Here is a 22,586-nt window from a genome sequence, read left to right on the forward strand (position 1 = left end):
GAGCCAACCGTGATGGAATCTCCCAGTAGAATTCATTCAGGATTTTAGAGTCTTGCAAGTGTATCCCAATTGAGTTTAAAAAGTACCTCGATGTCATCTGCGTAATTCGCATAATTGACAGTCTGTCCTGAAGGTCAAGAACGGGCCTGGTGTAGATATTGAAGAAGATTGGGGACAAACGGGAGCCCGGGGGAATTCCGCCTGTTGACAGAATTGGTAGTGCTTTGGCGTTCTCTGCCACTCTAGATGTTCTTGGAGCCAAAAAAGATTTGATCCAGGGACATGCCCCCTTTGAGCAGTTGGCAACAGTTTTAAGCCTCTCATGCAGCAGATCGTGAGCAATAAGATAAAAAGACGCAGAGAGGTCAACAGCATCAGAATGGCCGGGTGGCCTTGCTCTTCAATCCCTGCAATATTGGATTTAAGATCCAATAGGGCCATCTCAGTTTCATACTGGGCTCTGAATCCTGATAGGTGGACGTTCACATAGAATCCTAGATCTTGTTTTTGGTACCAAAAACACTGGGCTGGATCAAGGACTACTAGAAGACCATCACCCCAAGATCCAACATCCTGTTGACCCAAGTATGAGACCTTACACTTTATCTGACATTCTATAACTGCTACATTTGGTAGGAACACAATTTCCAGTGTCAATGTTGTGCTTACACCAAGGCTTTAAGCCTGGAGTTAGGGAAATGAAGGGGGAAGCTGCCTAAGCAACGTTTTCTACTATTGTAGTAAGTTAAGGGGATAATTTGACTACCTCAATGGAGCCATCTGAATGGCTGCCTAGGAATAGGCCAGGCATAGCTGGATTCCTTCTCTCTGAAACCAGAAGCAGGGTTCCCGTTTCAATCCAAAGGATAAAAGCGTACAGTCTATTTACATGTAACACTTGGGATCCTGGCCAGGTCTTCCAAGGTCCACTAAACAGTTTCTCACCCAGTCTTTCAACAGTGCAGTAACGACCAGCCCATTGGTGATGCTAGGCCTTATAGGATTCATGATCAGTATTTCTTGGCCTGGGGAAAAACGAACAAGTGAAGTTTTCTGGTTATACCAAAGTTTCACCAGTGCTTGTCCAGCCTTCAGAGCCCGTAGCTGCAGACGACCTTCAAACCGCAGTGCAGGAGTCCTCCAGACGTCCTCCCTCTTGTCCCCACGACTGAGGCCCAGGAACTCAGGATCTGCAAGACTGCAATCAGAACAGAAGCCAGCTGGATCCTCTTCTTCAAACCGAAGGTACGGTCTTGACTAAGGGGTATTTACCTCTTTGGTCTGTAGCTTGCTTGTTCTCACTGAAGACTTGCAGTAACTGTTTTTTTTTTGTACAGTGGATTCCAGCTCTGCCCTTCACAAGCCTTACAGCTTGTGTTTTTTTATTTAATAATGCGCACCAAAAACTATATGTACGTTATTTTACTTACCTTTGAAAGGTTCTGCCATTCTGAAAAGTATATGTAAAGTCTTGTTTTCCTTAGAAACTGTTTTACCAGTATAACAAAGTAGATGTCAGGTTAAGTTACTCACCTGTCAATTGGTTGTGCCTTCACCCAAAAGTAATGCTGTTGGTGCCACTTTACTATTTCTGTTAAGATAAATGTAGGAGTGTCACCAATTGGGGTTTGCTTCTCCTGGCTTGCCGTTAGCCTGTCCAGAATAAGTCTGCCTTAGGTTATACTTACCTCTAAGTTGCTGATAGCTCCTTTAAAAAGTATACATGTTTTACTTGCCTTGTGTTAGCTGTGTGCCATCCTTAAACAATTAAAAAAGTTATTGTTTACCTCATTCTGTGTTCCACTGAGATCAAGAGCAACTCTAATGGTGCATTACAACATTAGGTTTTACCTGCCTAGAATAGCTGTGGGCCATTCATGATAAGAATTACTTTAGGTGTAGCTGACCTTGGTCTTCCTGGGGCATCCAAAATTAATGTAAAGAGTTCTTGCTCATCTTAGACTGTTCCACCAAGCTGAAAAGCAACGGTTATTGCATATTACACAAAAAAGGTCTTACTCACCTAGTATAACTTATCACAAAAGTAATAGAGGTATATACTATTCCATGAATCTGTGTTCCAATATTCAGAAAAGTATATTTTCAAGTTAGTGTACTATGGGATTTCCATGTAGAGTTTCACTGCATAACTGACCAGGTTACTGCCCTTGAATTACTGTAAAGTAATCTGAAAGTAAAGTATGGTTTTACTCCCTATGAATAGGTGTGGCCCATGTTGAATATGTATGATAACGTTTGACTTACCTAGAATACTGTCCGTTTTCTAAATAAGGTCTATGCTTTGGTGTACTTTAAAGCATAGTGTTGTGTTTTTATAATGTTTTTATATGATTTGTGGTACTTATTTCCCCCCAAGATTTATCTAAGCCTACTTGCATTTAAATAAACCATTTATTTTTTACAATACATAGTGTGTCAGTGTTTCTTTGGACCATATGTGTATTACAATTTCGTTGTACCGATTCTACCGATATATACTCTGGTGGTACAGACTTATACTAAGAGCGTAGTCTTGTACTGTCTCAGTTGAATGGTTTTACCAAGCCCTTAGTTGGACTTCAGAAAAACTGTCCTAACAATCTCATGATTGATTATGCCCACCAGCCCAAAGGAAGGAGTCCTCGTCGGAGCTAGTCTGTTGCATAGAAGGGTCAGCATGGCAGCGGTCCCTCAGCAGGCATCTCCGATCGGTGGAAGTAGCTGCGGGCATCTTCTCTTCTTCCTCTTCAGATTTGGTTCCAGTGGTCCACTGTCTGCACCAGGAATCCAGCCTCCCATCTAGGAACCCAGCCAATCAACACTCTTGCTACATTCAATCTTTGGAGGGTGGCTGGCCTCCCGGTTGGAACACATTCCAGGCAGGCATGCTAGAAGACAGACCAGCAGAGTTTCAGGATCCTCCCTTGCTTCCTGTCCTCGCAGACACTAGTGCCTTGGCAGTCTTGTCAAATGATTCCCACCAAAGACCAAAGATCGAGAAGGGTCTCCGCCACCCTGCAAGGCAAAGGAATGACCAAGAAATGACAACCAAGAAATGGCGAAAAAAGAAACAGTCACCTTTTTAGGTCCATGGTGACCTTCTGTGCATTGCCACAGCTGTGACCACAAAAGATAAACAGTGGGGGCGTCCCATCAACAATTGCAACCATTTCACGCAAACTTATTTTCCCATGTAATGTATCACTGAGACAAGATCTCGTCTCAGTGATACATTACAAAGGAAAATCTACTTCCAACCCATAGTCCTGTCAACCCACGGGCCGTCCAAGTTACCACAGCCGTGACCACAGCCTGCAAGTACAAATTACACAAAAATCAGTAGTACACGTCCATTGCCAGCAGCCATTCAGGTATGCGTGTCTCTAACAAACGTTACAGGAGCAGCAAGACAGGGGATACAATATAACCCCTCAGCACTCCACATAAGTTGATGTGTGCTGATCTCAATATAAATAAGGTAAAAAGAATCAAAAGTATCCCCCTAGCCTTGGGAACATGCATTCATACAAGGAGAAAACCATAAAATAAAAAGGGAAGCCCATGGGGCTCCCCAGCAACACTGCACAGAAATTGTGTATTGCAAAAGTAAAATGCAGATGCCTATAAAGATGGAGGAAAGCATTACTCCAAAAATAACGTATGGAGAAACACAGAAATCACTCCCATAAGCAGAGTAAAAGAAGGGGCGAGTAGGAAAAAAGGTTCTTACTTACCCAGAAACACAGAAAAATAATCCACAAGTCCAGCAAAAAGTGCTGGGGGTATCACAGGTGAAGCAGATTTGACATAATGCAAATCCAACTCGCAGGATGGTATACAGATAACATTGGAGGATACCCCACATTCCTTCCACACAGCCTGCACGTAAGTGGAGAAAAATCTGCTGCCTCTGTCAGATGAAACTTCTTTACAGAAGTCAACCCTAGCAAAAATGCCCAGGAATTCTCTTGCAACTGATTTGGTAGTTAGTCTTCAGTGCGATTACTTCGGGATATATTGTGACATGATCAATGACCACAAGTATAAACCTACTGCCAGAGGATGTTGGAGGGTCAAGGGGTCACACGTCAATCCCTACCCTCTCAAATGGCATTCCCACTACAGGTAGTGGTACCAGTGGATCCTGGATTTTTGTTCCACTTTTGCCAGGCAATTGGGAAGTAGTGCAACTCGTGCAATGACTTTCCATTCGAGCCCCCATTTTAGGCCAGTAGAAATGCATGCTTAACCTCTTAGTCCTCTTGATGCCAGGATGACTTGCACAGAAGACCCCATGCACCAATTGCAGGAGGAAGGGCCGTTCATGAAGGGGGACCACCAACGCTGTATGTCCTTTTTCATGGACACTATAGGTTGACTATATAGTAACTCACCTTCCCAATAGATCCTATGCTTCCCATCGGACTGCACCCACCCTGCCCCCCCAACTGGGAGCAAACATGTCTCCTTAAGCCTTCAAGTGCGGGGGACTCATGTTGGCCCTTACTAAACACATCCCTTGAGGGAACCCCACCCTCCTGCCAGAGTTCTGGATGCTGTGGGGGATTGAGTAATTCAGGCAGCCCCTATTCCTCATGAGGTTCAGGAGCTTGGCCAACTACCTCAACCTCAGTTGTAGGCGAATTTGGGGGAATATTTTCTTTGACTCGAGTTTTCCTTCTTTAGCATTACGCTTACCTTTTGGCTTAGGTCACCCACAAGACCCAAGTTGCTGAGGCCATTCCCCAACAGAACCTTTCCTGGAACTTGCCTCTGTACACTAAAGGGTACCCTTACCACTACTCCTTTAACAGCTAAAGTGACAGGCAAAACTGCGCAGCTGAGGGGGGGAGGGGGACATTGGATGTATGTGATTTCTTCAAAAATATTTCACCCATACTTGTTTTTAAAAAATGCGGGGGAAGAGCCCCTGCAGCCGCTCACACCTCTCCCTACCCTAACTTATACCCTCACCCCACACCCCACCTATTATGCATTACACATATACCATTTCACCTACCATTTTCGGTGTAATAAATTTGGTGAAATCTCATTAGATGAAATGATATTTGATTAAATCTATGGTAACAGGGTCCATCATCCAGCTTAGTGGGCATCAGAGGAGCTCTGGCCCGAAGGCTCGAGTTTACCAAAGTGGAATCCACTACAGTCTGACTGGACCCAGTGTCCCTATAAGCAGGTGTCTACATCTACCAGCATACTATCCTTAAAGTAATGTTTGAATGTTTGGTATTGTCAGGGCTGGAAGCAAGCTTCAGCAACTCTAGGTTCCCAGGGAAACAAACTATTTTAGATCCTATACCACTGGGCAAGGAATATGAAAAGAATGATCCCACTGAGTATCTCTTTATAACAAAGTACCAGATGCATAGAGTGGAACACCACCACCCCCGCGCCCCCCCCCCCCTATGCCCACTCCCCTTTAGATCTCACCCTTTCTTTGGCAGTCCTCCTTTATATGGTTACTTACTCCACAGGTTACAAAAAAGACACTGGGCCTTTGTACATAGGGAGGAAAGTGGGACTCCCCTTCACAAGGAAGAAAGTGAGCACTGTAAGCCTCTCCGTGGACAGTCATCCCCCAGATTTGCACGAAAGGCTTCTCTGGTGATTGGTGGGTTCAGCCAGTTTTCTTGCATAAAAGATGAGGATCCTGGTGCTGAATCTCAGGATGTATACGATTTGGCGGTGGCAAAGTTGTTCTCCACCGAATGGACCAGGGGCCAAATTTAAACCCCCCCCCCACCGCCCCAAAACACTCCCCCCACGACCCCCTACTTTCCCTTTTCATGTCCGCTTTGTTTCTAGCCCTGTGGCGTCAGACTAGTCCCTCCTACGTGGGTCGGATTCGACGCTACAGGATCCGCTTTTCTTTTTTTTATGTCCCCAGCCTCCAAACCTCTGGAAGCGGGGGACACCCCTGCAACCCCCAATAGCCATCACTACCAAACATGGGGAGTGGGGGACACCCCCGCAATTCCTGCTCTCCATGTTTGGAAGAGATAACCCAAATTGATTGTTTACAAACAGGGAATGACAGGGAAGATCTCTTGAAGACTACTTCCTCCCCTGAACTGGTGGGTTCAACCAGTCTCAAGACCACCTGCATTTTGCACCATCCCATGTAGAACTGCAACCCTCCCAGCCTGCAAACTCCCAAAACCCTGGGAACTGTGCCATTTTGTAGTGCAACGTCTTGTGAAGCACAGTTTTTGCTGAAACCTTCTGGACATCCTCCTGGGCCTGCAGTGACTCTTCTGCTCCTAGACATCCCCTCAGGTGAGTCATTGGCCGAGAGCCAAAGAGAAGTCAACCGAACGACAAACTTTGCTGACCTGAATCTTGTGAAGGTCTTCAACACACCAGTGCCACAAAGAACCCCGGCTGGGTGTCTCACTGCTCGAGTGCATCGGTCTGTCCCCGTTGAGGGATTTTTTATTTGTATGCCAAATACCCTCTACCTGTGAGACCAACAGCACTTTGCTGTACTATCTTTTTGTCTGTTCTCCTGAATTAGGGGGAACCTTCCCCCCCCCCCCTCATTAATTCTTTTTGCTCCGACTATGGTATCCCTTATTCATTATGTTTTACTTTATTTGGCAAGTCTTACTTTCCCCCATATTTTCTAAGACATCCAATTCATTTTTGTAGCACATGATTCAATCACTGGGGGGGGGGGGTGTCTCGCTTTATGGCAATGTGTTAGGGCCGCCCCCTTCAAATGATTCTGTAGATCTAGGATATACAGACAAAGGCGGCAATAAACTATGGTACTTCGTTATGGGGATATGTAAATATGTAGGAATTACAAACTATGGAGAATACATTTTTTAAACGGCCACTGGGTCTTCCTGGTTCTGTAGCTAATTTTGCTGGGAGCGGGCTACCTGGAAGATGACTGGCGTTTGGCACCATTGCTTCATTGATTACGTATATGTGGCTAAACCCAAGGTGGCCCTTACCAAGTATATAACCAAGGAACTCCTACTTAGAGAGGATCGATGAAGACCCAGCGGCTGCGTTATATGAAACTAGAGCCTGTCTCAGATGAATGCACTAGCACTTTTCGTAGCTTGCACTTTGTTGACCAATGCAAGGAAAGTTTAAAAACATTTGTCAAGGAGCAACGGGATTCTAGAAAATTGCTAATAAACACCAATAGGAGGCATGCAATTGTTAGTGGACTCCATACACTTCTTACTTTGAGCCATGATAATTCTGATCGTTGGCCGATTACTAGCAGTCACTTTGACCGTCATTGGCTAAGAAACAACTTTGCTATGTAGCAAGGTTTGCTTTCCGATTCCTCCTGTCCCCTATGCAGACAAGGAAGACTTATTACACTGTCTTTTGTCCCGCTTATTTGGAAACAGACTATTTTACCAGTTTAACACAACAGTTTTTTGCACAATGATGCCCAGCCTTATTATCTCTTGACGGCTGACTCACGTTAGGTTACTTGGACATTGTCTTTAAGGGGGGGCGAACAAAGTGAGGAGATTTGTGGATCAACTGTGCTGATGTTTTTAATCTATTTTTTGTCTGCACCACCGTTTATGTATTTAAATGATGATGCTTTGTATCCATTATCTATCAATGTATTCTTATTTTGATATTTTGCTATCTATGAATGTATTTGTTTAATGGATATCAGAATAAACGATTTTATAATGATGGCATTAACTGATCGGGAGCGGTTTTAGTTTTGCTCTAGAGTTGCATTTTCTCCTAAGGGTGAATATATATGTATTTTATACTAAGTGCGTGACAATATTTGCCTAGAGGGGTCATTTGCTTAGTGTGTATTTTAAAGGTCTAACATAGCATTGAAAATGTCTGTAATTACCAGCCTAGCTGCAACTACTGTGTTGCTGTGTGGTCTCATTGAATCCTTTAGACCGCTTGCACCCCTCCTGAGACTAAGCATGGCTGCTCTGCTACCGTGGCTAGTGTTAGGGGGATCATTTTTATGCTTCATCCCCTCTCCCAGTGAGACCCCGTACTTTTTGCTGGACTTCTGGACCCTTTTCCTTCAATCATGAATGAGTGGGGCCTTTTTCCTCATTCATTTTTGTGGGCTCTGTCTTTTGGAACTCTTCTTTGTATTCTACCTGTACTATGGAGCCTGTCTGCTCCATGGCTCTTAAAAGGGATCTGTGTTTTTACTAATGCAACACACAGCTCCTTATGGACAGTTTCTGGGGACCCTTATGACCCTCCGTTAAAATTCTTGTTCTGTATCCTCAAGTAACTACAGTTCCTAACGATAGAGAGATACTTGGTATCTCTTCCAAAACTCTACAGTTAATGTTAAAGGACATTTGTACCGCGCACTATCACCACCGAAGTGGTCCCCTGGCGCTCTACAGTCTGAAAGATTGGCACACACCACCTTCAGTGGAGTGCCACAGGGATACTTCGTAGCCCCCTTCTCTCTACTCCTGTGACTTTTTATTCACATAGACAATCACCTAGTTATGGCTGGTGGCAATGGACACATTTTACCAACTATTGTATATTTTCTGTACCGCAGGCTAGGTCCATAGCCCCGGTAGTGCGCAATGGGGGCACCCAAGTACCAACTTGGGGCCTCCCTTCTGTTTTCACCATTACTAGCGTGGTTGTTCTTTGTTAGACCTTCTACCATTCTGGGAGGGGGAGGTCAGTGTGTACATTTTGCCTTTGGCGGGAACCAGTAGGTATCCCCCGCCTAGGCTCCAGAGTGCCAGGGCAGGCAGGAAGTAGGGTAGGAGTTTCCCACCTTCCTGTTCGTCCTTTGTCTGCCAGAGTGCCTGAATAGGTCCAGCTCTAACAGGGGATCTGGTGATATGGCTGTCCTGATGGACAGCCAAATGCCCCTTACTGTAAAACGCTGAGAGAGATCGCAGAGGAGTGGGTGCTGGAACTGTATAAAAGGTGAGGCTTCTGGAGTGAAAAGTAAGTCAACCAGTGGAAATAGAAGTAACCGAAGATGACCAGAGATGCCTGCAGACCCTATGCAACATTGAAGTGGTCACTGCTGTCCTGAGCCTGTTTTCTATGCGACAGAGGAGCTCCGAAGAGCACAACTCCTTCCCTTTCGCTGCTGGGAACAACCAGTCCACAGACAAACTTTGAAACGAGTCATCACCCAAGGTCCTAGGAGTTTCCAGAGCTTCAGAACCCCAATACCAGGATATCTGATGCCCATTTCGAGCGCATTGTTGTGGAAATGCTGAATCCATCCTAATCTTTGCTGAACCCGTAAGGACACTCCAGAGATCAGATCCAACTCACCCAGACCCCCTCAGCAGAGCGTGGGACTGTAGGAAGCGAAGAAGATTGACTGGGTGATTCGTGTCCTTTGTTGGTGCTGCAGAAAAGGTGCCAAAACCGCAGAATGACCCCAGGAGTTGCTTAAAATCTTGCTACAGGTCCTCCCTCAAGACGGCTGCAAAGAGATCCATCTCATCCATTGTCCTGCCTTCAGTAATCAGACCAAGGAATCCAGAGGTCGGGTCCAGAGCTGCAACATCACAGAGCATCCAGCACAAACATTTTCTACTAACCCAAGGTACTGTGGGGACAATGGTATTGCTTACCAGATTCCAAGAAGTCGCTCCAGAGCGTTGAGTGCATGTAGAGGTGACCAGGGCAACCCCTCTTTACTCAGACCCAAGCCGCTACTTGTGTCGCCTTCGCAAGTCCGTTTTAAGGTCTCCTTTGTTAACGGTTAACTTGCTATTTCAATAACACTACAAACTGGAAGAAATCCACATGAACTCTTCATAATTCGCTGCTTGTCAAGACTTCAAGTCCTCTCCCAACTGCCTTTAGTTAGGGTTGCATTATTGGAAACAGGCTCTAGAACTTGAACTAAGCCTATGTTACAATAACTAACCATTTTCCTCCCTTTAAGTGACTTTACTATATGTGTTTGCAGAGTAAATGTATTGCCGTATACACTGTTGAAACCTCATGAGTGTGCAATAACCAATAATACAATAACAGTCTTTTCGCTTTCTAAAGTTGCTACAAACGTAACCGCAAACAAGTGAAAGTGCCCTTTGAAGTGTATTATCAAGTATTCCTAAGTGTTCTAGTATAAACGTCTGAAGTATTTAAAAAGATTCTGGTGTAAATATTATAAATATATACTTTTTATATAATTACATGTTTAAGTGCTTCTTTGTTGTGCCTGTCTAGCTACGATTTAGTGTACTTACCTACAGCTCACATCGTCCTCTTAAGATAAGCCTGACTGTTCTGCCACTCTACCAAGGTCCTGAGCTAGTATAGATTGATACGAAGAATTTGGGATCTACAAACCACTGGGATATCTTACTAAAGTCTTACTACCAGTATGACTGTAGGAAAACTCACCTAACATCTAGACTTTAGTGTCTTACCTGTTCACCATAATACAAGATTCCACACCCTTGACAGGCACCGGAAGCTGAACAGAAACAAGGTCCTCCTGGAAAACTCACAGACACTGAAACACACCACTATGATAACTCTTGCCTCTACACTATCAAACAATTAGAATGCAGCTACACCCCTCGAATAATTCGGCCTAGCTGCACACATAACATTACCCTCAAGCACCAGCGCCACAGGAAAGCAGATACCATACTCCATTGGTCTTACTGCACACATTCTGCTGCCCTTACACAGCCACCGCACCACAGCTAGTGCAAGTATGCAGCTACACATGACCTATTGCACACATACTGAGTGCATGTTGTACTACACTAGTCTCTCCACCAACAGGGACTGCGTTCCCTGAGGTCGTTCAACCTCGCATTGCTTTGGAATCATAATATTTAAAGGCACTATACAAATAACAAAGTAGGTTGGTCTTCCAAAATCCACCACCCCAGAGTTGATTGTGGAAATCCACCTGAACAGTTACCAGGGCAGGTGGACCCTGTCCTCTTTGCAAGATTTCTGTATTGTTTACTGTGGCACACAGTACAGCTGCAGCAATTCACTGTAAGGTTATTAGCACCCAATTTTCCTTTTGAAACATATTTAGTTTCGTCTTAGATGTATCCAGCACAGGCTGATGGCAGTGGATTATTTTCTAACTTTTTTCGTTTAACTTGTGTACACTTATACCTTACTGGATAATGCCATTTTGAATACCTTCTACTGAAAATAGCTGTGCCACGCAGTTTTTGCCCTGACATTCTGCAATTTTGTCCCTCGAATTTTACCCACCCTACTGGGTCAGGAAATTCAATAAAGGACCTGCACATTAGTGGGCTCCAGCTTGAAGTTTCCAGGCAAAAGGAGGCGTGTACATCTTGACCAGATGTGGTCGGGACAGTTTGTCCCAATCCACACTGCAGCCAGACAGTGGTTGAAGTGTGCGAAAAGAAGTAGTGGAACTATGTTTCCTGCTGGCATGCCCTGCTCCCCACAAACCCCATCGCTGCACCCCCACCCAATCCAAACCCCCAAACACACACACACCTGCTCTTTAAGGGAATGTTAAGTGCAGTGCACTGAAGTGCAAGCTTCAACTTCTTCCTAGACCTTTATTTTAAAACGAAACCTTTCCAGAACAGTTTCTTTTTAAAATAAAAAGTGAAACTTAAAAATAAAAAAGTATAGGAGCACTGCTCCCGACCGCTCCCGCCCACTTCGACCTCTGCAGCCAGAGAATGTCTGTTGCTGGAAAGATGTGGGACAAGAGCCTGTCCTGGACTGCAAAGACCTGGCCATTTTGAATGGTGCAGCTCATTACAATTGTTGGGCTGAGGCAGCCCCTCCAAGTTCATAATTGGGATAAAAGCAGCAGGCGCAGGCCTGCATCAATTCTACAGATCTTTGACTGGAGCAAAGACCCCAATGAAGAGTAGCATCATGCTGAAGACCCAAAGCCTTCTGCTGAAGGAGGCCAGCATTGCATGCAACCAAGTCGCATTGAGGTCATGCTCTTTTGTAATGATCCATGAAGAAGCTCATCACTGCTTTGATGCTTGGGCTAGTGGAACCAATTAGTCTTGGCCCCTGAACAAGAAGCCTGCAGCTACACCCCTTCGGAAGAGGGCTGACCAACTTGATGAAAGGCATCCATCTATAGCACACCAGACAGCATCTCGAGCTGGAGCTTGGGACTCTGGAGATCATTGATCTATGGACTAAAACAGGCCACCTGCGCCTGTCCCGCTTGAAGATCTGCCTTTAAGAAGCATCGCCTTAACCGCTACTAGTCTCCCCTTCCACCACCTGCTCAGGGTGAACTTCACTGCGGCCTGTCAATCATGCCCTGGGGGATTCTTCATCATGAGACTGACTGTGAATGCTGTTCCGTTCCCCCCCAAACCCCCCCCACACCACAATTCATAGTTTTACTTGTTTCAATAATCTTTATCTACAGCTACTGTTTTAATTGTAAAGTTAAGTTTGGTTGATGTGTTCATAGGGTGATTCAGGGTTAATTACCTTTTACTTTACCCGCTTAGATATTTAAATCCCTGATAAAATAGTACTTTGTACTTCTGTGTCGGAGCATACCGTGATCCATTTTAGCTAGGCTCAAGTGATGAATACACTTTACATAATCTCGGGTAGTCTACCAAGGGCTGGCTCTAAAATTGTAACTTAAAATCATGTCATAGAAATAGGTTACATTATAGCCAAATTATATTACTCTGCAAAACCACCTGAGCTTACAAGTGAAACAAACCACACCAAAAGCTATAAATTACAGCTAATTGTGTGGTCATTTATCTAACAATGACAATTTGTCCAGCCCTGATAAAAGCAGCAAAATGTCCCTCCTCAACCATATTTATTATTTATCGGTTGAGCATGTGGCTTTTACTGCAAATCACTTTTCCTTGTAATTTCTTTAAAGAGAAATTGAAACACTTTACCAATGACAGACATGCGTTTCCTATCACTGTTGAAGTCCAAGAGAGCATGAAGATGATAGGACCGCTCTGTTCCCATCTCACTTATGGTGATGGTATTCTGGGATCTGGAGATCAAGGCAAACCCAAAATTTCTGGCCGCAGTAACTAGAGCCCCTTCGTCTGGAGACGCAGCTTGATAAATTAGGTCCCCTAGTCAAAATAAAGGAAACGTTTGATTGAATGCACTGAAACACGTTGGCTACATTTACCAGAACACACATCTATCTCACACAATACAAAGTGTACAAACTCACCATCAGTACGGTCAACCATCACTGTGTGGCAAAGTGCAAGCAGTTTAAAAAAAAGATGAATCGCTGGATCGCTTCCAGATTTGATTTTTTCAATCATATAATGATCCGTGAACGTAAGATTGCCATCCGCATGCATGTTCCAGCTGAAGTCAACTTGCTGATGAAGAACAAAACAAATGTCAAATACTGCATTTCTTTTTCAGTCCACAACTGACAATATTTTGTATGTGTTGTGTTTGGACGTGGGCATGGTGAGGAGCTGGAAGAGCAAATAGCCTCATGCAGCAGCCGAAGAAATTTGTAGGAAAAATAGGCATGAATCAAAAGGAATTCAATATAAAGAAGATACAAAAAATGGAGTAATTTCTAATTAAAAATGTTGACCACCAAAAATGCTTTAAGCTCAAAATCAAATACTCCAGATTTCAAGTCAAGTTTGACCAAAGCAATAAAAACTTTAATATTTCAAACACTCATTGCATCCATCTATGGTGCATATTTATTGAAATGTCCTGGAACTTTCAATGTCTATTTGAGCAACAACAAAAAACAAAAAAAATTGATATAGATTGGTAAAAATCCAACCAAACTACAAAGAACAATACAGAATCCTCAGTATAACCAACAAACAAAGATATTTTCTTACACATTTCACCGAAAATAATACTGTAGGCTTGTTGCAGGAAATTAGCTAAGGTGTTACTTTCCTCTATTTTTCCATCTAGCAACCTGGGCCTTTAATACCTGAAAAATGCAGCTAGTATAATATGCGCCACTTACTTCACATTTCTCTCGCAAGGTTTATTTATTTTGTACAACACTCTAATAATGGAGAGTGTGCACCCAAGAATGGAATATATTTATATAAATGGATTGAAATGTTATTGTAAAAGTCTTAATTGCTATTATTTCAATGCCATTATACAGTGTTCATGCCCCATGGAGGACAATATTTAGAAAACACTAACAGATTTTAGTTCTCATTTCCTCACCTGAATTTGTTTAAATACATGTTTTTTTGCAAATTACTTTTGACGGGCATGGTTGCAAATTTTTCATAAGATTTTGCTTTTTTGTAGGCTTTACTTAAATGTGCAGTTTAGGTTGTAGGAGGTGTTTATATTAGAGTTATTTATATTCTGACCTATGTTTTTATTTTCAATATGAAGGTATGCTCACCTTTACTGATAATTCCCTCATATGGAAGAGAAACAGTTTCACACGATTTTAATACATTGGAGGATTTCATACATCATGAGAAAATGTAGTCTACAGTAAAAAAAATAAAAAGATAATCCAGTACCAAATCCAAGGGTGGTGGACCACAAACTGCAAGTACGTGTCTATTCTGGATGTCAGAGAGCACAAAAAACAAATCAAGGACTGTACAGTCGTGCTTCGTGGACATCTGATCTGTTTACTGGCAATCTGCTACGGGACATTGAATTATCCGGCTGTAAAACAGTTATCTGCCTATTTATTAAATCAGAACCATAGCACAACCAGCATTCACTGGTGCTAGTACATAACTGGTTATTTATAACGCACTTAATACCCAGAGGTTTCTAAGCAGGAACCCAGGGAATTGAACCTGTGTTGCTCCAAGTAGTCTTGCTTCCAAGACGAACAAGTTGCCCCTGCGCATAGAGAGTTTGCAGAGACGCGAGTTGGAAAACCAAATAAAAGGTGAGGTTCCTGAGGTGAAAGGCAAGTGGACTACTGTAACAGAAGATCTGAAGCTGTAGACGACCAGAGATGGCTGCAGACATGTCCAGTAACTGAAGCGCCCACTGCTGCCGTGACCCTGTTTTCTTATCGACAGAGGATCTCAGAAGAGGACGACTCCTTCCCTTTGGCTGGTGGGACCAACCAGCCCTGAGACGAACTACAAATATAGCCATCTCACGAGGTGTTGTCAAGAGCTGCAGACCACGAATACCAGGAGACCTCCACCCCATTAACGATGCAACTTTTTTGCAAGGTGGAATCCATTGAGAAGTTTGGTGAGCTCCAGTTGGACCTCCAGAGGCACGATCCCACTCATCTAAGTCCGCTCAGAGTTCAGTACGTCAGAATCCGTACTTTGTTGGAGCGGATAAAAAGGCACCAAAGGGCAGACCACGCAAGGGGACCGAAGAAATCTGTGCAGGGGTCCTCTCTCGAGACTGCTGCTGAGACATTGCATTCAGAGTCCTTCCTTTCATCACCAGACCAAGGTAGTCAGGCAACCGGGTCGGTCGCTGCTGCACAGAAGAGTATCCAGCTACGTTTACTTATTATAACCTACGGTACTGTCGGGCTAAAGGTAGAACTTATCTTAAACCAAAAAGAGTCACTCCAGTATGACTGGAGTGCGTGAAGAGGTGTCCTGTCCACCCCACCTCTGACCGGGCTTTCCAGCTTGTGTCCCTTTAGGAAGTGCTTTTGCAGAGTCCCCTTAACTTGTGTTATATTGTTGAGCATCTTATTCTAGTGACTCAAAGTATCCAGAGGAACCTTGCTTATTCTGCTACTTTGTAAGACTTTGGCTCCACTCCTGCACTGACTTTTCGTATGTTTAGCCCCTGCCAACTTTGAATGGTGCAGCTCCTGGCCATTGGTGGGATGGGCGGCCACTCCAGCCTGGATTCTGGATAAGAGGCGGGCTACTGCACAATTCCCGAGATGATTGTTGGAGCAAAGACCCCTATGCAGGAAAGCAACCCGCTGGAGGAACCAAACTATCATTGGAAGATCGCGAGCGGCCCTTTTGCCACTTACCCAGCAAAGCCCCATCTCTCTGCAGATCTCCTTAAGACATTCATTGGTGCTTGGACCAGAGGGAGCAACCAGGCCCGACTTCTGCTTGAATATCCAGCTGCTGAAAGTGTATGGTGTTCATCTCCCTTATTCTAAACCTATTAGTTCTCAAAGTACCGATTACTCATCTGGTTCCATTTCTTTAATACACTTACAGTATCGTGGAATAAAGCTCTAAATGTATTTACAAGTGAAGTGTTTGTGCTCTTAGCAGACCAAACCAAGGTGAAGGTGTATATTTTATCAGTGAATGTTTGTGTTTTTTTTAATTAATAAGCATCAAGGCCTAAACAAATAATTTTGTGTATGTATTCAGCTTAACTTTAATTAAGAGTGTAGTGTGCACACTTAACTGAACCCTTCAGTGCTCAAGCCCTCCTAACTAAGCCTTGCTGTTAAGTAACACTACTCGGAAAAGGTGTATTGTCATGTTCATCAGAGTAGGGTGATCGCTCAGAACCCGTCCACAGGGCGGATTCTGAAAATCCATCTCAACCAAGAGCACCAACATATCAGCGGAAAACAAATCCGGTTTTCAAAAGGATTAATCTTAATACTCAATATAGTTATTTGTTTAATGTAACACCTTAATTCCTGCTTTGGAATAAACATTTCCTTAGCCTGACTCTGCACAATCTAAAATTCAGGAAGCTTCTAAAATCTCATCTGTTCCCTCACTTTTTTTTTTTTAAATATATTTTTATTTTAAGTAAACCAAACAACAGTACAACAGAACATAAATAAAACACACCAAACAACAACAAAAATGCAATCCCCATCCCTCCCCCCTATGAGCCTGTGTGGTGTCCACCATCGGTATCCGCTCCATGCGGTGGGGCCTCATCGCCCTCAGATCCAGCCGAGGCCGACCCTGTCCCAAACAGCTCGGCTATCAATGACTTCCATGCCGTGAGGGAGCCCGTTTCTTCCTCCTCCCCTGACATACTGGCATCCCGCCACGCCGCTGTCTCAGCATCAGCCCATTTTTGGAGATCTCGCCACCAGACCTCAACTAGTGGCTTATGACATTCCTTCCACCCCATGGCAATCCTACGTTTGGCAAGCACATAAACCAGATCTTCTCAACGTGTCGGAGCTAACGCGCTCTGGGATTACCCCCCAGCAGACAGGCCCAGGCTGAATCCACTTCGAGTGTAATACCCCTTCCTGCCAGCCTCTGCGCCACTTCACCCCAGTAACTTGCGATCACTGGGCACGCCCAGAACATGTGTATCATGTCCGCATTCTCTTCGTTACACTTGGGGCACACCTGGCGCCCAGTATCCCGAAATCTGGATATTCTCAGGGGGGTCATATATGCCCTGTTCGTAATATAGAGCTGTATCTGCTTAAACCTGGCGTTCCTCGATACTATTTTGTGGTACCCCAAGGCGCGCTCCCACAACCCATCCGCCATCGGGGCCCCCATCTCTGCTTCCCATTCCAGTCGCAAGTGCCCCAAATCCTTCCCAACCTTTGTCATTAACATCTCATACAACCTGGAGACCTCATGCCCACCCTCCGACGTGTCGTATATTATCTCCAACGTAGCATCCGGTTCATCGGCCAAGGTAGCTTCAGGCCACATACTCCGGATCTCCCGCACCACCCTAAGATATGTTACGTATTGACCCCTGTGCAGCCCCGACACCGCCTCTAGTTCTTCGAACTCCATTAGGGTCCCGTCCTGCCAGATGTCTCCCATGGTGACCAACCCCACTGATTCCCAATATGTCCGAAGGATTGCTCTTAGCTGCCCGTCTCCTTTCGCCAGTGCGACCAGTGGTAACTGCGGCACACACGGCAAGGGGTCACCCATCATCCGGCAGGCTCGCTGCCACATGTTCCTACCCAAGGCCAGCATCCTAGGACGTTCCCTCATACATGCATTAGCCACCCAGATCACCTCCCGCAGATAAAAGGGGGAACAGTCCCTCCCCAGCAGCCTGTGTTCAGGGGTCTCGTCATCCGAGAGCCACCTGGCCACATATTGCAATTGTGCAGCCACATAATAGGCCTCGAAGTTCGGCAGTTTCACGCCACCCTTCTCGTAAAAGTTCTGCAGTTTCCACAATGCAACTCTATTGCGTGTGCCATGCCATAGGAAATCCCTACATACACTATGTAACCTCACAAAAAACTTCTTAGGTATCATATAAGGGATGTTATTAAAGTAGTGCAAAAGCCTGGGCAGCACCACCATCTTGAGCATAGCTCCCCGGCCCATCATCGCTAAAGGCAATCTTTCCCAGAACCTCATGCACTTCTCAATCTTCCCCACAGCTAATTCGGTATTATGCTTATGTTCCTCCTCGGTCGTGTGATACACGTCAATACCCAGGTACCGGAAGGAGCGCGTTGCCCACGGGATCTGCAGCACTGGCAACCTCTCCATGGGTGTCCCCACATAGCCGCCCAGCGGAAATAGTATCGATTTCTGGGGGTTTACTGCTATGCCGGACAGCCAAGCGTACCTCTCCATTACCTCCAAGACATACTGCAAATTCTCTTCCGGGTATTTCAGGTATAGCAGCATATCGTCTGCATACAGGGATATAAGGTGACACTCCCCTCCCACCTCAATACCCACCGGGTCATACTGCTGCCGAAGGTAAATTGCTAAGGGTTCGAGGGCCAATATATACAACATTGGGGACCAAGGGCACCCCTGCCTAGTGCCTCTGCCCAACTGCCATCTGTCTGACACCACTGCGCCCGTGCGGACCCTGGCCAGAGGTGCACTATATAACATCTCGGCCCACCTAATGTAGCCTGGTCCCAGTCCAAACCGTCCCAGAGCCGCAAGCAACCATGGCCATCGAACAGAGTCGAACGCTTTAACCGCGTCCAACGCCACTATCCTGTTCCCTCACTTAACCAGCATTTGGCACACACACACACACACGTGGCACAGAATTTACTCAATGGTGCCTCATAAAGAGAACATGTCCACACTTACCCCACTTTTTCCGGTTGCATGCCCAGAGAAATCCCTCTGTATTCCTAATGAAGCAAAGCAAATAAAACAAGCATAAATAGTTTCCTCAGGAGCCCATCATGACATCTGTAAGATACACCTGCAGACAGCCAACACTTGTCTAAAGACAACACAGATATTCATTTCCTCTTTAATTCTATGCATCGCATCAATTCCCTGTATGTTCTAAGTGACATAAAAAGAGACTGTGCTAATGATTAACCTGTGCCGTTTTAAATGCAACTTGTGCAAAGGCTCTGACACAAAGATTCACTCGAGTTTACACTAGGAACCTCCAACTGCTCCCTTTTCAGGGAGCGTGGAATGCAGCCATGAGTCTTCAGATCCCGGGAATCATGTTCATGCCCTAATAAGCATAGGATTTCATCTACATTTCTACCTGGCTTCCCCTCCCCCACTCCACCCCAAAAAAGTACTCATCTTAAAATGTAATTTGAAATAATGGGCCTTCAAATCGTTCACACCAATGTGCCACATTCCATTCAGGAGAGGTTTGTCCAGTCCTCATTTTTCTTTTAATAATGAAAATTGTAGACAATTCCAGGACAAGTCCTAGAGTAAAAATAAAAGAACCACACCAATGTTCTAGCAAGTTAAAAATGGAATGGGGCATGCTGGCATTTAGGTTTTGAAGGGTGGTAGCACATCTGACCGAGTTTGTCCATGTGGGGTTGGTCAGCCAGTGCATATCTAGGTTTCGGGAATGCATCAGATACCTGGGTATGAAGGTAGGAGCTGGCTGCTTCTCCTTTGCACATGTACATGTTTCTCCATCATACAAGCCAATCCATGTTGATAATCAGGGGGAGATTGGGGTGTTGACATGCAAGTTGGAGTCTTGAAATCCTTGGGCCTTTGTGAATTGGACCGTAAACATTCCTTACATGAACCTAGATATTGTTATGGAATATTTTCATGGTATTGTTTCTGCCCTTGCATTCTCAGACTGTCCATCTCACCTATGGAATGCACATAAGATTTTTGAAAAGGGCCTCTGCCCTGATCTCACTGTGCTTAACCTAAGAGGTTCCTATTACAATTTACTGCAACATCAGATAGACTATGGGAAATACGAAATCAACAAACCAATGTCTAGATATTAGTGGGAAAACAATTTTGTTAAGTCTAGCAAACTTGGTCACTTAAAATAGAATAATTAACAGGTAAGCCATTATAACGGAGAACTGAAAACAAACGTTTATATCAGACTGGCATCTCTAAAGGAACGTCCCATGTCGTAAATAGGAAAAAAGTTAAAAAGAAAAGGAAAAAAAGGAGCATATCACCAGCAACCAGCTCCTTAAACTACACAACTGCCTTCTCCCAAGTAAATGTGTGAGCAAAAAAGGAAAATGCATGGATGACTTCACTTGCACAACACTTCAGTTTAAAGATTGCCTGGACGTACCGTATGTCTCCCCATTTATCGTACATTTTTTAAAAGCCATGATGTTCTGCGTGAGTGTCCCAGTTTTATCTGAGAAGACATATTCAATCTGTCCAAGCTGTTCATTCAGCGTTGTGGTTCTGGCTTTCGCAGGGGTATCTTTCTGGGTGTAGTACATCAGCAGGTCCCAGTTTATGAAATAACTTTGGCCCAAACGAATCACTTCAACACTGTAAAAAGAAAGCAACCATCACTTAGACATGCTTATAACATATTTCATGTTGCATGGCCAGTTAAATTGCCAAAACTACAGTTAGGCGCATTAAGATTTTTATACCATTCTTTGTACAGGTTAGGAACATTTAGAATCCTTCATGAACCCGGAAATCGGCGACCAAACGGTGCACTGATCCTGGCGAATATGCATCTTTGTACTGACTGAAGACAAGTCCCTGTTTACGCTCACACCAGAATGAACACAACTCTCTAGGGAAAGAAGCCAAGAGATCGCCGTCAAGGATAACAAGGTTTAATTGTACAGAATACAAAAGCTATCAGCAAAGGACTCTGCTGCACGAGAACGTTCTGGGGGAAATCTACATGAGCAGTACATTAATAAGATACACAACGTCATCTGTGACATTATATACAGTAGAACCCGCACAGCTGGTTGGTGAGACTATACACATGGGCATGCTCCATAGGGGATGCCAGGCTACAATTGGTCCACATTTCTGCCATCTGTCAGTTCCCACGTGGGTCGGCCGGGCTCATCTCCCTGAGGAGTGAAGGTCAGGTCTCATAAGCATATATGAACATATGAACACTGCTCTGAAACACTAGTCCTGCTACTATATATGATGACATATGGCATTTATAACGCTCCTACACACAAGTGTTTCAAGGCGCGACGAGGCAAGGGAAGGGGAACAGGGAAGACAGACAACAATCTTACTAGGCCAGGTGTCATTCAGATCGAGCAAGTGCAGGGCAAGGGGGGAAAGGAAAGTGCGGGGTGAGGCGGGGGAAGGGAAAGTGCAGTACATAGGATCATAAATAAGATAAATAAAAGAACGGCCAGCTGGTGGCAAGTGCAGGGTGAGTGCAGACAAAGTGCAGGTGGGGGGACTGTAGGGATACAGAAAACAGTCCTCCGGCACAGGGGTTGCCAGGAAGGCAGTGCAGGTGTGCAACTGGCAGGGCATGGGCCCGAGATCAGACAGTTGGCCAGGTAACCCTGCAGTAACAGTATTAGCAGGACTTCAGCAGGGGGGAGGGGGAGAGAAAGCAGAAGGAAAGAGGAGGGTTTTAAGGTGCTTCCGGAACCAAAGATGGTACTCCTCATGTTTCAGGGAGGCTGTTCCAGAGGGAGGCCCCAGCCGAAGAAAGATATACCACCAACTTGTTGCTCGGTGAAGCGACAGACCCTGAGGGAGTTGGAGGCGGGTTAGCGAAGAGCTCGAAAAGGGAGATATTTAGGAAGAGAGAGTTGAAGATATTGAGAAGGGAGATATTTAGGAAGGAGTTGAAGATATTGGGGCCCCAGACCCCAGAAGACCTTGTGGATAATGCAAAGGGTTTTGAACTTGATCCTCGCATCCACTCTGAGCCAGTGCAGAGATTTCATTCCTGGAGAGATACGATCCCTTGGCTTGAGGCCAAGTACAAGTGTCACAGTCCTGTTTTGGATGAGTTGCAGAGGGCGGAGAGTAGAGGCAGGCAGATTTAGAAAGAGGCTGTTGCAGTGTTCTAGCCTAGAGAGAACCAGAGCTCTGGAGACAGTGAGCTTCTGGGGGAAGGAGAGGGAAAGGAAGAATACCTCGAGGAGGTGGAGTGGGTAGTGTGACTTCTTGGAGACGTCAGAGATGTGAGGAGAAAAGGAGAGTGTGGAGTTGAAGATGACCCCGAGGTTTTTAGCCTCACAGGTGGGAGCAAGAGGAGGCCCAAGGGAGGCCAGCCAGAGTAACAGGAAAGGAGGGAGTGGGTGTGCCAATGAGGGAAAACTCAGTCTTACTGGCATTAAGGCAGAGGTCATTGGCGGTACACCACCCCTGGATAGCAGACAGTCAGACGAGGGAAGGAGAAGAGGAGGCTGAAGGTAGCCTGAAAATGAGCCGTCATCCGCATAGCACTGAAAGTTGGGGCAGAAAGCGGCAATGCGGTGGGCAAGAAGTGCCAGATAGAGGTTGAAGAGCCAGGGAGAGAGGTTAGACCCCTGGGGG

General features: G+C 45.0%; 1 protein-coding gene across 1 annotated transcript in view; it reads right to left on the reverse strand.

The window, feature by feature from the left end:
* Window positions 1-22,586, reverse strand: part of ATP8B1 (ATPase phospholipid transporting 8B1) — a 958,513-nt gene that overhangs the window by 529,842 nt on the left and 406,085 nt on the right. The window contains exons 13-16 of the mRNA XM_069627043.1: window positions 20,386-20,594; window positions 18,939-18,982; window positions 13,181-13,337; window positions 12,888-13,076 (exon numbers count right to left, since the gene is read on the reverse strand). Coding sequence (XP_069483144.1) covers window positions 12,888-13,076; window positions 13,181-13,337; window positions 18,939-18,982; window positions 20,386-20,594 — 599 coding nt within the window. The remainder of the gene's footprint in view (window positions 1-12,887; window positions 13,077-13,180; window positions 13,338-18,938; window positions 18,983-20,385; window positions 20,595-22,586) is intronic.

This window comes from Ambystoma mexicanum, chromosome 6p (genome assembly GCF_040938575.1).
Source record: "Ambystoma mexicanum isolate Mex_15411 chromosome 6p, UKY_AmexF1_1, whole genome shotgun sequence".
NCBI lineage: Eukaryota > Metazoa > Chordata > Amphibia > Caudata > Ambystomatidae > Ambystoma > Ambystoma mexicanum.